The sequence below is a fragment of the Vulpes lagopus genome, chromosome 17 (genome assembly GCF_018345385.1).
Source record: "Vulpes lagopus strain Blue_001 chromosome 17, ASM1834538v1, whole genome shotgun sequence".
Lineage (NCBI taxonomy): Eukaryota > Metazoa > Chordata > Mammalia > Carnivora > Canidae > Vulpes > Vulpes lagopus.
The window spans coordinates 35,065,938-35,079,270 of NC_054840.1; the positions used below are offsets into that span (position 1 = coordinate 35,065,938).

The 13,333-nt window shown below is 48.2% G+C and overlaps 1 protein-coding gene across 2 annotated transcripts in view; it reads left to right on the forward strand.

The window, feature by feature from the left end:
- Positions 1-13,333, forward strand: part of ICE1 (interactor of little elongation complex ELL subunit 1) — a 64,183-nt gene that overhangs the window by 29,658 nt on the left and 21,192 nt on the right. The window contains exons 12-14 of one of the 2 annotated variants that reach the window (XM_041731720.1): positions 2,712-3,121; positions 5,466-10,265; positions 11,504-11,672. In XM_041731720.1, the coding sequence (XP_041587654.1) occupies positions 2,712-3,121; positions 5,466-10,265; positions 11,504-11,672 (5,379 nt within the window). The remainder of the gene's footprint in view (positions 1-2,711; positions 3,122-5,465; positions 10,266-11,503; positions 11,673-13,333) is intronic. The other variant, XM_041731721.1, reaches the window with a different exon arrangement.

The following is a 13,333-nucleotide window of genomic DNA, read 5'->3' on the forward strand; positions in this document are numbered from 1 at the left end:
AAATGCTTACCAGGGGCATTATATACCTCTAGCTTCTCCTGTGTCCTGAATCTGACGTTGAAAGAGTAAAGTAAACTAGAACGAGTACTTTCAGTTACAGGGCTTCTTTCCCTTCAGCTGGCTTCTAGTCTCTTCCGCAAGTGCAGGTTTCATCAGAGGACATGTGAAGAAGCTGGTGAGACTCACAGTGGGGCATGTGGGGCAGGAACACGCAGAGGATGGGAGGCTTTTGATGTTTTCTGAATCATTTAATAAGTGTCATCCACCCATCATTCATCCATCCTGGCTGAAGTTACTTCTGTAACTTCCTCGTTCCTTTGGTTGAACTCTTGGCAGCCGATCTACTGCACGTTCACGGTCTCCTGAAGAACACTGGTGTTGTCCCATAAGAAACGGTTTCCTTTCATGCTGTCACGTCAGGTTATTACTCTGCAGCACCATCCGCTGACACATTTTCAGATTTGACTTCATCTGTGGGCTCTCTTGGTCTGTAGGAAGAGGTGTGGCACCTTCTGTTGTGCTCTCAGTTATACTCTACTGGGAATTTAAGATTTGGAAATCGATGTTAGTCCCCCAGAGTGGATAGGGAAAGGTAGCTAGCTGTCTTGCTGTCCTGCATAAGATATCAAAGTGCTCCTTACTTTTTTTTTTTTTTTTTTTCCACGTAACTGGTTTCTTATGATAAGCTGCATTGAATTCACAGATCATTAAGAATCTAAATCTGTAGAGATGTGTACCGGTTTTTCCCATAGGCTTCTGAAGGCAGAGTTTCCTCAGAAAACTGTTACCAGGCAAGTTGCTGATTCTCACTTGTGCTTGACTGAGAGCTCATGAAGTTTTGTGATGTGGAGAGGTCTGTTGGGTCAATTGTCACGTGCTGCATGGGGCACTGTTGATCCAGGCAGGGGGTAGGGGGTGCCTGCGTCTCCTGAGCCAGCCTCTGCGCTCACAGCCTGTGTATTGGTCTGTTCAGGGAGAAGCAGCCTGGGCTTCTCTTAGCCCGCTTCAGTGCCTTAGTAGTCATATTTATCCTGAGCGCTTCATGTTGTTCAAGGTATGAAAAAGGCTTTCCATTTAGTAATTTCATGTTTTTATTTAAAACAAACTATTTTGAGGGATAAGCGTATTGCATAATGTTAACTTTTTCAAGTAGAAAGGAAAAAAACATGACATCTTTGAAATCTTCAATCTTAAAACATACTTTAAAAAAAATTTTTTTTGTTTTTATATGAGAAATTTTACAAAAAACATTGCAGAGAATTCCCTTAGACTTCTCATCTAGATTCCCCTGGATTTAACCCTTGGCATAAGACTGTTAACCAAGCCAAAACTCACGTGGCTGTCTCCAGTTGTGTGTGATTCCCTGGACCCCCTGTTGCATGTCGCGCCCCCAGTTTGGCAGTTCCTCTGTGTCACTTTGTCCCATGTCTTTCCCACTTTGCAGAGAGGAAGTTTTGTAGGAAGCCTGTCAGTTTTGGCTGGTGTGCTGTTTTCTCATTTAGGTGAAGACTGTATTTACAGCGAGAACTCCACAGTAATGCCCTTGTGCTCTGCTCTGGGAGCGGTTTGGGGGGACGGATGATGACACGAGGTGGCGGTGGGACTGCTTGTTCCAGGCGGTGTCTGCCTGGTGGCTTCATCGTTAACATTACCATGAATTATCTTGAGAGGGACTCTTGGATATTGCGCATAGTCTCTCTCTCTCCTGATCTAGCCCACTGATTTTAGCAGCCACTGACAAAGCCTGTGTGCCATGATTACTACTTAGTCTAATAGTGATTTTTGTATTTCTCTCATTCCTTCTACATTAATTAATTGGAGTTCTTTCTTTTGTGCATTATAATTCATAACTACCATTCTTTATTTCATCATTTAGATTGGTCCAGCTTTGGTTATTGGCACCGTCTTCAGGTTGACTCCTGGGCCCTTGAGGCATACCTCAACCTGTTTTGAGAACTTCTTTCTGCCTCTGCAAGATATTTCAGGCCCAGTTGTCAGTCATGTCATCAGGGAGTCTTGAGTCCTTATGTAAAACATATTTTTGAAGCTTTCAGGTGTGACAAATGGTCATTTCCAGTTATTTCCCAGGACCCAAATATCTTCACTGACAATTCACACCATTGCAGTTCACCAAAATTGAGACACCCCTTCCCCCCGCCCCCCGACCACTGGCTTTTTCCAGTAGTTTTCGTATTGCTTGGTAATACAGAGGTTGTGCGTGACTTGCGTTGAGTCCCATAATTTGAGCATTGTACGAGTATGGTTATTGGGTAGGCTTAACATTGACTGATGTTTGATTGCTTTTCAGACAGAGGAAATTGTGTTCCCTGTCAGGCTCTGCACAAAGCTGTGTCTCCTAATGCTGCTGGTTGTATGGACAGATAGTTGCTGACAGAAGGAGCATGCTGTGCAAGCCTGTTCCCACCATCGCCATGCTTTTCTGTCCCTGTGCCTTGCTGCCCCTGGGCCCCAGGCCTCACCTCCATCTGCCTGTCTGCCTTCCTGTCCTGCTTGTTATGAGGGAGGTGAACCTACAGGAAGTGTGTTCAGGCCTTACAGGATAATCTGTAGGAAGGGATTGGTTGCCTCTTCAAAAATGTTTCTGCTTATTTGGATTTATTCAATAAAGCAAGCATATTGAACAGTTCGAATATTTTTTTTAAGTTTTCTCGATATTCTGGATGTTTGGTATTTACTTTTCTCTTCTATAGAGAAACCTGCCAAAGAGACCCCCGGGCCCACGGAGTCCCAGGACGATGATGCACCCCCTCCAGCGGGCAGCAGGCCTCTGAAAGCTGCACCTCTGCAGACATGCCTGGCGGAACTGTCCATGGAGATAGAGGGTGACTTCTCTGCATGTAGGCATGTGGGGAAAGAGGGGCCTGGTGGACCCGCTCACCATGATGACCACGTTTCTAATGAGGGCCGGCACCCGGAGCTTCCAGTGCCCCGGAATGACGAGGACATTACTGACTTCTCTGAACGGGATGCCTGTTTCGATGAAGATCTCCAGGCTGCAGTCGACTTCTTCAGACGCCCACCTCCACTCTTGTCTCCCGTGCCATCCCCCCCTCTGGTATCCTTACCACCCCTGAGCACTTTACCTTCTTCGCTCGCACCCGTGAGTTGGCAATCCTGACATGTTAGGCATACCTAGGGAGTGGTGCTGCTCAGTGATACACAGGCCAGATTTTACTGGGGATGAATGTGAGAATATAATGGGGCCTGCTAGCGCTCTTTGGATCAATGTGGATCATAGGACATTTTCACTTTGCGTTATGGTGGCGTTCTGCATGTCTTTATCCATAGTCCAATTCTAAGTCCCCTGTGGAAGGACTGCCTGGCCCCTCACCCAGTGAATGATTTATGTGTATGTTTGTGGGCATGGAGTTTTCTAGAGATGGGGAATCCATGTATGTAGCATGCAGGCCCACTAACCTATGTTGGCCAAACTCCCTACTTTCACTTGATGAATTCATCATCTTTTGGTGTGTTTGTAGAATGGTTTATTGTAAATTCTTAGGAAGTTAGTCTTGATGAAGCAAGTTTGTATGCTTTTTGGCTTAAGGAGCAGATAAATGCATTGCTCTTTTGAGTCACTCCCTTTAAGGAAGCAGTACATGTCTGTTCTATTCCAGGGACTGTGCTGGGCCTGGGGACATGGCTGTTCTATTCCATAGGGCCTTGACATAGGCCATGGTTACCACTTGGCTGGATCTTGTGTGGCATTTGGGCGGGATAGGGAGCAGTTGATTGCACAGCCGTGGTAGAAACTGCCAGGCTGGGGAAGCGCACCTACTGGAGAGGACCCACGCCAGAGGGTGGGTTTAGAGGGAGGCCAGGGAGAACAGGGATGCTCTGGGAAGACAGGACCCAGCTCAGTGTTCAGAGGGCAGTGCTGTTTCAGGTGGAGACGCTTTTTACACAGGGTCATGCAACTGGACATGAGCTTGTGCCAGAGAATGTCCACCCTTAACCAGGTCTGCAAGGGCTGTCTGTGTCCCTTAGGACTTTCTATTTTATTCTAAGGCAGGGGGAAGTCCTTGGTGGATCCTGAGAAGGGGACTTAATGATAGATTTTCAATTGCAAGTTTCCATTTAGCTGCTGTATGATCAAGTAGGGAGTGGGGATAGTCTGGCAGAGGCGAGAGCATAGAGGGAACAAACACCGACTTAATCAGCAGCTTCTAGTGTTCTTGACACCTCATTCCTGCAACAGCACTGGGGTTCAGAAGGTGGGGCTCTTTTGAGAAATGCTGAGGGTGAATGAGCAGCATTTGGCAAGGTTTTCAGTGTGATGGTTAGGGAGGTGGAGGAGTCAGGGATGCTGGAAAGTAGCAAAGAAAGGAAACCCTGCGTGGATGGGAGGTTGCTGTGTCAGATGTGGATCCAGGGTATGCATAGGGCCTCCAAGGGGGCACACAGTTGGATTGTAGACCCACGGGCATGGAGCTCAGAAGGAGGCCCTGGTGGGCCCGGACAGAAGAGCGCTGTAGTGTTTGGGTGTAACAGATGCCATGGGACTTGAGGTTGTTGAGTGCAGGTGTGTAGAAGAGAATGAGGTTCCAAATGGAATCCTGGGGACCTGTCAACCTGTATGTGACTACATAGGAGGAGAGGAGAGGAGGTCAAAAACAAGTGACAGGACAATGGAGGGAGCCCAAGAACTCAGGGGAGGAAAGCATTTTGTTAGTAGGAGCAAGTGTACATGAACTGTTACTCACCAGTCCCCTGTCTCCCTCATGGAACAGGGCCAGACAGTGGAGAGGCCAGCTCTTTTGGTGGGCTGTGTAATGGGGGCATTTCTGCCAAGACCGCAGGGGCTACCCAGGGGCCTTCTGGAGCAGAGATGGAGAGCAGGCTGTGGGAAGGAGCAGTGTCTGTGTGCATACTGTTGAAAGAAGCAGAGTCTGTCCACTTGGTAGGAGCATCCCAGATGCAGCCTAGACATGAGGAACTGTAGGTACAAGATATCTACAGGATGTCACCTGAAGTGGTGGCCAGTCCTGCTGGGCTAGAGCTGGACACCTGCAGAGGAGTGGCCTGGAAGCAGGAGGACTAGAGGCTCTGCCTCCAGAGTTGGACACCTTTCATGCAGGAAATGGGGAGGAATTGCTGTTGAGAGTAGGAATGTCTGGCCCTTTGGAGAATAGTCCTAGGTCTGTTGTGGGAGGAGTGAGCGTTCGGAGTGACGGCAACTCGGGTAGACCACTCAGGGCAAAGGCAAGGAAACTTTGTGCTCAGACTGCACCTTGCCTACCCACCAGTGGGTTTCAGACGGGGAACTACCCTCTCCTCAGATGTATTTTAAAGGATTCTTTAGGAATGCATTTAATTGGTGGTTATGCGGAGTCAGTTCAATTAGTATTTAACAAGAATTACTTTTTCAATGCATTTGATAGATGGGTATGTTTAGTTGGTTTGATTAATATTTAACTAATGAGAATAATTTATTCATTTTTAAGGAAACCTACTTTGGAGAGTATACAGATTCCAGTGATAACGAATCGTCCCATAATAGAAATTCTCCTGAGTCTGTTTCAGAAGATGAGACGTCTGGATCACAGTATTTTGGTTCGTCCAGAAAAAGTAAAGGAAGTAGTGGTACCTGGGAGGAAAAGCTGAAATCACATGAAGCCAGCCAAGCCCTAACTACATTGGAAGTCAACGAAGTGACAACTGTTGGGTTCGGGACATTTACAGCAACACTTCAGCCTTCAGCCACATACTCCTTAGCTCATGAGAAACATTGGATGGTGTCATCTGAATCCACTAGTGGTGGGAGAAGAGGCATTTTAGACGAAGCACAGAGACAGAGAGAGGTTAAGGAGGTGGATAAGTCGGTGCAGACAGAGAACACACTTCACGAACCTATCAGAAACGTGTGTGTGGAGATGTTGTCTGGCAGCCGGGCACAGGGCAGGGGAGCAGCCCCCCAGAAGTCTGACGTGTGTTCTTCCCCACTTGGCAAGAGGCCATTCAGTGAGCTCACAGAATCTGAAGGAGAAACCCTACTATCTGAAATGATAGGATCACCCAAATCACAATTTACTAAGTGGACACTAACTAATGATATCCCTCTGGAATCGGATCATATGTCCATTTCTGATCATTTGCAGGGAATGTGTAGAGTACTGGGAAAGGAGAGGGATGTTCCAGGGTTCGTTTTAGGAGCATCACCTGAACCAGAGGACGATACAAGTGACGTGGTGGGTGCCACAGGGCTTGGCATTGACGCCAGGCTTTCTTCCTCTTCTACCTCGGGAACATCGTCTGTCTGCAGTGGCTCCCCGTCTTCCTCTACTGTCAAGTATGCTCATGATCTGCACATTCCTGCCCAAGTTAGCCCCCTGGAACTGCATCACTCTGAACAAAAGTTACAAGCTGAAACCTTGAATGTGCTAGATCTGCAGCCTGAGCCCCCAGAGTGTCCTGCTAGAGAGAACCATCTGGAGAATAGCTTGTGTGCTTTGAGCCCTGAGTTGGGAACATCAAATTTTAATCAGAGTAGCAGTGAGGTCGAGTGCACAAACGTTGTGAAAGGCATGCCCAAAGTCTGTTCGCTTCCACAGTCAGTATTTATAAAAGCTATGAAAGAGGCACAGTGTGGAAGTCAGGGCCCCAGAACTGAGCTCCCCCTCACTCGGGCGGATTCCACACCATTGCTAGAGTCTCAGTGCAGCTTGACCAAGAGTGGATTTGGTTTTGTTAAAAGCCCTTCGTGGCACCATACTGATCTGTTAAGGAGAGGTGGGGAAGAAAGGCTGAGAGCTAAGTCAGAACATGAACAGAAGACTAACCATCAGGTACAAAAGGCAGTGCCATCCTTAGAAGGTAGAGGATCCACACCCAGGCATGAACATGCTGGAGAAAATAACTCTGCGGCACTCAGAACTACTGCATCTCTGTTGCCTAACCAAGTGTCAGTGATCACCAAGCAGGCCAGGCCTGAGGTGGTATCCAGCACTAGATGGGAGCCCTGGGGACGGCAGAGGACTGAGCCTGTCTTCACAGCAGCACATGCCAGTCCTGGGGCTGCTCCCACAGCCTCTGTTGCCGGATGTGCCAGAGAAAGAGAGGACACGGCACAGAGTGCCCAGGGGGTGGCTGCTACTGAAGGGACCTCACCACAAGTTTCTGCCTCATGGAGAAAATTAGCATTCAGTTTTCCTAGTGATTCTTTACCAGTAGGAATTTCTCACTGTTCCACAAATAGCAAACTGTCTTTCTCTTCTGAAAACATCCCAGTCCAAAGCCAAAGCATCATGATGGAAGCCTCAGTGCAGGAAGCAGCACGGAAGCAAAGCTTGCTCCTTCATGCCACAGATCTGGACTCATCTGAGCCACATGCAGATGGACCTCCTCCAGCTGCAGAAGTGCCAGTGTCCAGAAGCTTTCCTGCTGACAATGTAGCCTATGGGGGCCCGGGCAGATCTAGTGGGGAGGCCCTGGCTGTCCCAGAGGATGCTCCTCGTGTCCGGCAGAGCCTGAAGGAGCCACCGGAGCTGCCATCTCAGACTCCTGGTGGTGCTTCTCAAGATGCAGGCACTGCAGGGACCGTTCTTCCATGCACAATTCTCAGAAAAGATGAAGAGACACGTGCTGTCCCCTTGGGTGGCCTCGCTGGGGCCCTGTGTTACACTGGCATTCGGGAGACAGGAGGCGGCGACACAGAAGTGGAGGAGAGTGAGGCACCTAGCTGCAGTGAGGGGGAGAGTGAGCCCGAGGCTGCAATGGGGGACAGACAACAAAGGATGGCCTTTGCCTCCAGAAAAGGTTTAGGAGGTCCAGGTGCTGGTACAGCCGAGCCCAGGCCTTCCGTCGAGGTGGGGTGTCTGACCTCAGCGCTTCAGGATTTCAACATCAGTACCCTGTCAGAGATCGATGGACTCTCCACATCAGAGGTCGTGATGTTTCTTGAAAGTTGTCAGTTAAGAGATTATAGCTCAGGGGACTCTGTGTCAGAATGTTCTAGCAAAGGAACCCTCCATAAAGAAATGAACAAAGATTTAAAGACAGGTGAACTATCAGGAGAAAAATACAGAAAGCAGCTCTGCGAAGAAGAAACACTTGGAACCTCCGAAGAGTGGATTGAATCCGAGGAGGATGACAGTCCCTTGAGCACAAGTCAGCTCACCCGGCAGTCCCTGGAAACGCTGTCCGAGGTCCTCACCAGGATTGGACAGGAGCTTCAGACCAGCTGTGGGAGCTCTCCTGGCAAAGATGCTGGTAGTTTACTGCTCTTAAATATGCACGACAGCGTGACGGCTACCCCTATCAGAGAGCATGCCCCACCTCAGGAGGCGACTGGCTTCCCACCACACCCTTCAGGTACGTCGCCTCCAGCCGGCATGGCCAGCAAGGGCCGTTCACCTGCCAGCAGCACCTCGAGTAACAAAATCACTATGGGCAGTCCTAAAGGAGATCCCGAGGTCACCAGCCCAGTTTGCGGTGGGGCAGAGGTTATGTCAGAACCAGCAGAGCCCTCACCCCAGCATTCTGACTCTGCGGCAGGGCCGACGACCACCGAGGGCAATGCCGAGGATGGGACAGAAACGACATTTCAGTGTCAGATATCAACAGTGACCTCCGAAGTTATAAATGTTCTGATCAATAAGGATCAGAATCTTGTCATTGAGAAGGGGGACCACTGGACCATCATAAATGGGGTAGCTCTCATGCCAAATGTGGACCAGGTCATACTGTGTGACACTCCTGAAGACATCCCTGTTTCCCCAGATCGGGGAGGCCTGGGATCTGGCTTCATTTCCATTACTTCCATAGAGAAGTCCCCAGAGACCGAGCCCCCTGACCCTCCATTTCAGGAGCCCCAGTGCGGTAGCAGCCTGTCCTGTGCCCAAGAGGAGATTTCTAGCAGCAGCCAGAGCACCAACTTTGATAAGAGTCGTTTGCGCAACAGGCCTGTCAAACCTAGTGTGAGGATTAGTTCTGAAATCTATGATCAGAATTTTGAGTCTCAGCCTGTTGCATCTGATCACACATACTTTAACTCAAAACTAGAGCCATTCAGCAAAAATAAGAATCGATCGAAGATTTCAAATAAAGAGCCGTCAAACAAGCCAGCAAAGGCATTGGCATCAAGCCGAGTTGAAACTACTCAGAGTGAAGGTTCTCAGTCGTTTTCAGGGGAAAGAGAGAACACCAAAACTCCGAGAACTCAGACGCAGACCATCCTAGCCAATGCTGACACGTCAACGCCTACAGACTGTTCTGATACTCTGAGTAAAATCCGGCAAGAGGTGGGGCCCCCCCTGCCACCCTTGCTCGCTCCTTTGGTCGCTACACCTCCAAGGACTTCGCAACCAGTTTCTCCTCTGATAGCAGCTTCCTCTCCCTCCTCACCTACTTCTCCTATTGGCCAGATGTCCCCCTTATGTGAAATCCCAGTGCCTCCAATGATGTCTCCTTTGCCGGAAGAGCCGGGCTGCCCCTCTCCCCCATGCACATCCCCGTCCCCATCCACCGCACCAGCGGGCGAGAGGATATTGTCGTCACCCTTGCAGTTTTGTGCCGCCACCCCAAAGCACGCTCTCCCTGTGCCTGGCCGCCTCCCCACCTTGGCATCTGCACACACGGCTGTGGCCGGACCCCAGGAAAACTCCGTTAAAATCCTTGACACCATGTACCCAGAGTTGTCTGCTAGGGCCCGCACCCTCAACATCCTCAAAGGAAATATCCAGCTTACTCGAGGTACACCTGCGGACCTTAAGAACTTACCAGGGCCGGTCAGCGCCATAACAGGATTCAAGGCAATCACATCGACCTCGACCGCCTTTGTTAAGACGGGGGGCAGTGCAGGGAGTGACTGTCATCAAGATAAGTGCAGAGATGGGGGGACTCGCCAGGATGCAGGTGTGAAAAGGACGTTGTCCACCTCCACACCGAGGAGTGCCAAAAGATTGCGGCTGGACAGTGGGTCCCCAGAACCAGAGATGGGGGGTGCCCCTGCAGAAGGAGCCAGCAAGCCCCCTCGGAGGAACCCCTCTCAAGCTGAAGGCATGACAACAGAGGAAGAAAGTTCTATATTGACTGTCAGTACGGTTTCACAGTTGCCTCCAAACCCAAAAGAAACTGTAGAGTCTCACGACAAAGCCATAGCTGATGCACTGAAGAAGATCGCAGAGTCGTCTTTTGATCTCTTACCTGTCATTCGGAGTCACGTCTATGTGGGAAACATCTCCAAAAAGCCCGTAATGAGAGATCAAGAAAAGGAAGTTGTTTATGAATTTAGCACAACCAAAAAGGTATGTGACTGCCTTTCTTTAAGTGCGTTAGGAATTGCATGTCCTGAGACGCAGGATGTCTGCTTTTAGCAAAGTGGTAGATTACCCTGAACAGAAATTTCATTTCAGAGATCAGCAGTTATCCATACAAATGTGATCTATACTTCGTTTCTAGGTAGCATCTTGTACACTTTAGATGTGATAAGACACTGGCGATTTGATAATTTGTATTCATCAAATAGCTTAAAATTTGAAGACATAAAAGTATCTGTCAGGACTACAGTTGTATATTTCCCATCAATTCTGGCATGTTTAAAGACTCAAAATTATTTGCTTCAAAGCGTGGAATTATTCTCCCATAACAGATTCTTTCTTTTCCGTGAATAGTGCATACACATTTGGGAGTCTGAGTGTCTTCCAGAAAGAGAGCCTGGGGTTTCCCCTGTCCCTCCTTTAATGAATGTCACAATGAAACCGGAACAGATGCTGGCTTCAAGATAGGGACAGTTAAAGTGGGAGGATTGTGCAGGTCCACATACATGGGTTATTAGGACTTCTACAGGGTTATATTTTCCAAGTATGTCGACACCTTGTGTGAATTATTTTCAGTGCCCCATGGATCCTGCTCTATTGGTTGTCTGCACATCCTTGGAGTCATAATGGTAGAAATAGTGTGTATTTTTCTTAGATTACCTACTTTGGCAAAGAATAGAGAGTAGTACAAACCGCTTTGAAAAGATACTTATTTTCATATGAACAAATGGATCAAATTATTTAATTCCCTTCTTTCTAAGTAGGAAGAATGTTGCCCATTACTTTTAAGATCTAAACAGGATAAATGTGTATAGGGCACATTGGAGTTCAGAAAACGAGCGGGAGAAGAATCTGAGTGGGTGTGATACACATACACAGAATTATTTTGGCTATAACCAAGAAAGTGTGTACTTGGTTGGAGTTGTGGCAGCGACTGTAAGCAGGCAGGCGTGTTTGGACGTGGCCTCTGGCACCTGCAGGCAGCCTCCTGCTTTGGTCCTCTTGCCCCCCCCCCATACCTGGACAGTGGAGGGGAGGGGAAGCTCACTGGGCTGAGTAAAGCAGGTGGCTTGCCACAGTGACTGCTTTCTACTTGCTAATACAGTACATGTTTTATGGTTCTAATAGATACCTAATTTTGTAGCTTTTAGCTATTCTCTAATAGGCAAAAGAAATCAGTGTACATTGCCTTTTCTTTTCTTTTTTTTTTTTTTCTCCCAATCCAGCATTTAGCTGAGTGCTTGCTTCACTCGATTCTCTCAGAACTAAAAATTCAGAAGATATCTATGGAGCGTAATTACATTCATGCCCTCTGCAGAGTGTATGTGGGTATTTGTCGGCAACTTGGGGACTTGGAGAGAGCTCGCTTGTTTTGCTACAGCCTACTTAAGGAAGGTACGTTTAGATAGTGACGTTTCTGTATTGGCAATCTACTACTGCTTTTTTATCTCATTATTATACTGGGAGACCTGTATTTGCAGCTAAGTCATTGCTCTGTATCTTTTAAAATTGTGTTAATGTTTGTGCATTTACTAGAGGACATGAAGAGCCTAGCTGTACCAACTGTGCCTGGTTTTCAATGGGAGAATTCCTCATATCAGCACATACGTTTCCACTTGTGTATATAATTGAGTATCTCTCGTTACCGCCTGTCTCATCCTAGTGCTGCTGCTGAAAAGTCAGAGATAGGCCACACAGCATAAGGGACTGAATGTAAAGTCAGTGACAGACCACACTGCGGTGTCACTGGCTGGAAAAGGCAGAAACCCTAAAATAGAGCAGTGAGCCCAGAGCGCAAAGAGGAGCAGAGAGAGGTGGACGGAGGGCTCTCCTGGGATCCCCATCTCCCTTCCCCTCTCTCCATCCCCACTCATGGGTCAGATCGGGAGTCATCCTTCGTAAAAGCACATCCTCAGTAGAAACCTTTGTAAACAGGGAAATGATACACAAATGCATTTAATTTCACATCAGAAAGTCTTCTCTTGATGAAGGTCTTTCATCCTAATAGTGTGGTATTCATAGGGCTTGTAAGCATGTAATGGAATGTGCCCATTGTGTGCAGACCTGTGAATGAGGCTGCTGTCTGTTGCCCTCTTCTTTTCTTTGTTTATTCTTTCGGTCATTGGTGGACTCAATAGTAGTTCACAGGGTGCACGCTGGGCATTAAGGCCTGGACAGCGACCAGAACCAGTTGCAGACACATCTGTGTAGCGGGGCCTTTGTTTGCTGGTTGCATGACACTGTGCACGTGGGGCTCCTTGGAGGTGAGCAGTAGCAAGGTGAGCAGCATGGACTCTGCTGGGCCCTCACTGAGGTTCTGTTCTTATCAAACGCCACCAGCCCACTCTCCTGTCAGGCTCATGGGCCGCAGGTCTCTCCATGGGGAAGCTGACCTTCACATTTCGGGGCTCACAGTAGTTCATGGGTTCCCACAGTCATTTTTATCCTGCACCCTCCTGGCTTTTCCTTCATGGTGCTTATGCCCCTTTACCTTGTATCCTGAACCCTTCTGTTTGCAGTTTCTCCTCCACTGGACTGTGTGCTCTGTAAGGGCAAAGATTTTGTTTCTCTCGTCTCCCCAGAAAAAATGCATTATATGTAGTCATTGAGGATCTGTTGTGTGAGGGACTGTGCTGTGGAAGGGGACTTGTGAGAGTCTCTGGGGTAGAGAAGCTTTCCTTGTCAGTGGCTTCTGAACTTGAGGTGTGAAGATGCCAATAAGTGCCTACAAGAAAGTGAGAGAGAAGATGCCAGGCAAATGAAGCAGCACGTGGAGAGGCCCTGGGGTGGGAGGACATAGTACCACACAGACCCCAGATCTCAGAAATCACAGCTCAGAATTGCACAGTGAGCTACTGCTTTGACATAGCCATTCTTTAAACACAAGACCTGACTTCATGCCAAACAGGGTAAAAATCTGTTTTGCCTGGCACAGCCATGTTGCAAAACACTGACAGTTTCTTACAAAAATATTCACTTATTGAATGACCCAGAAATCCCCCTTGTAGGCCCTTAGCTAACCCAAGTATAGACATACTCTCACCTAGACTGGTACT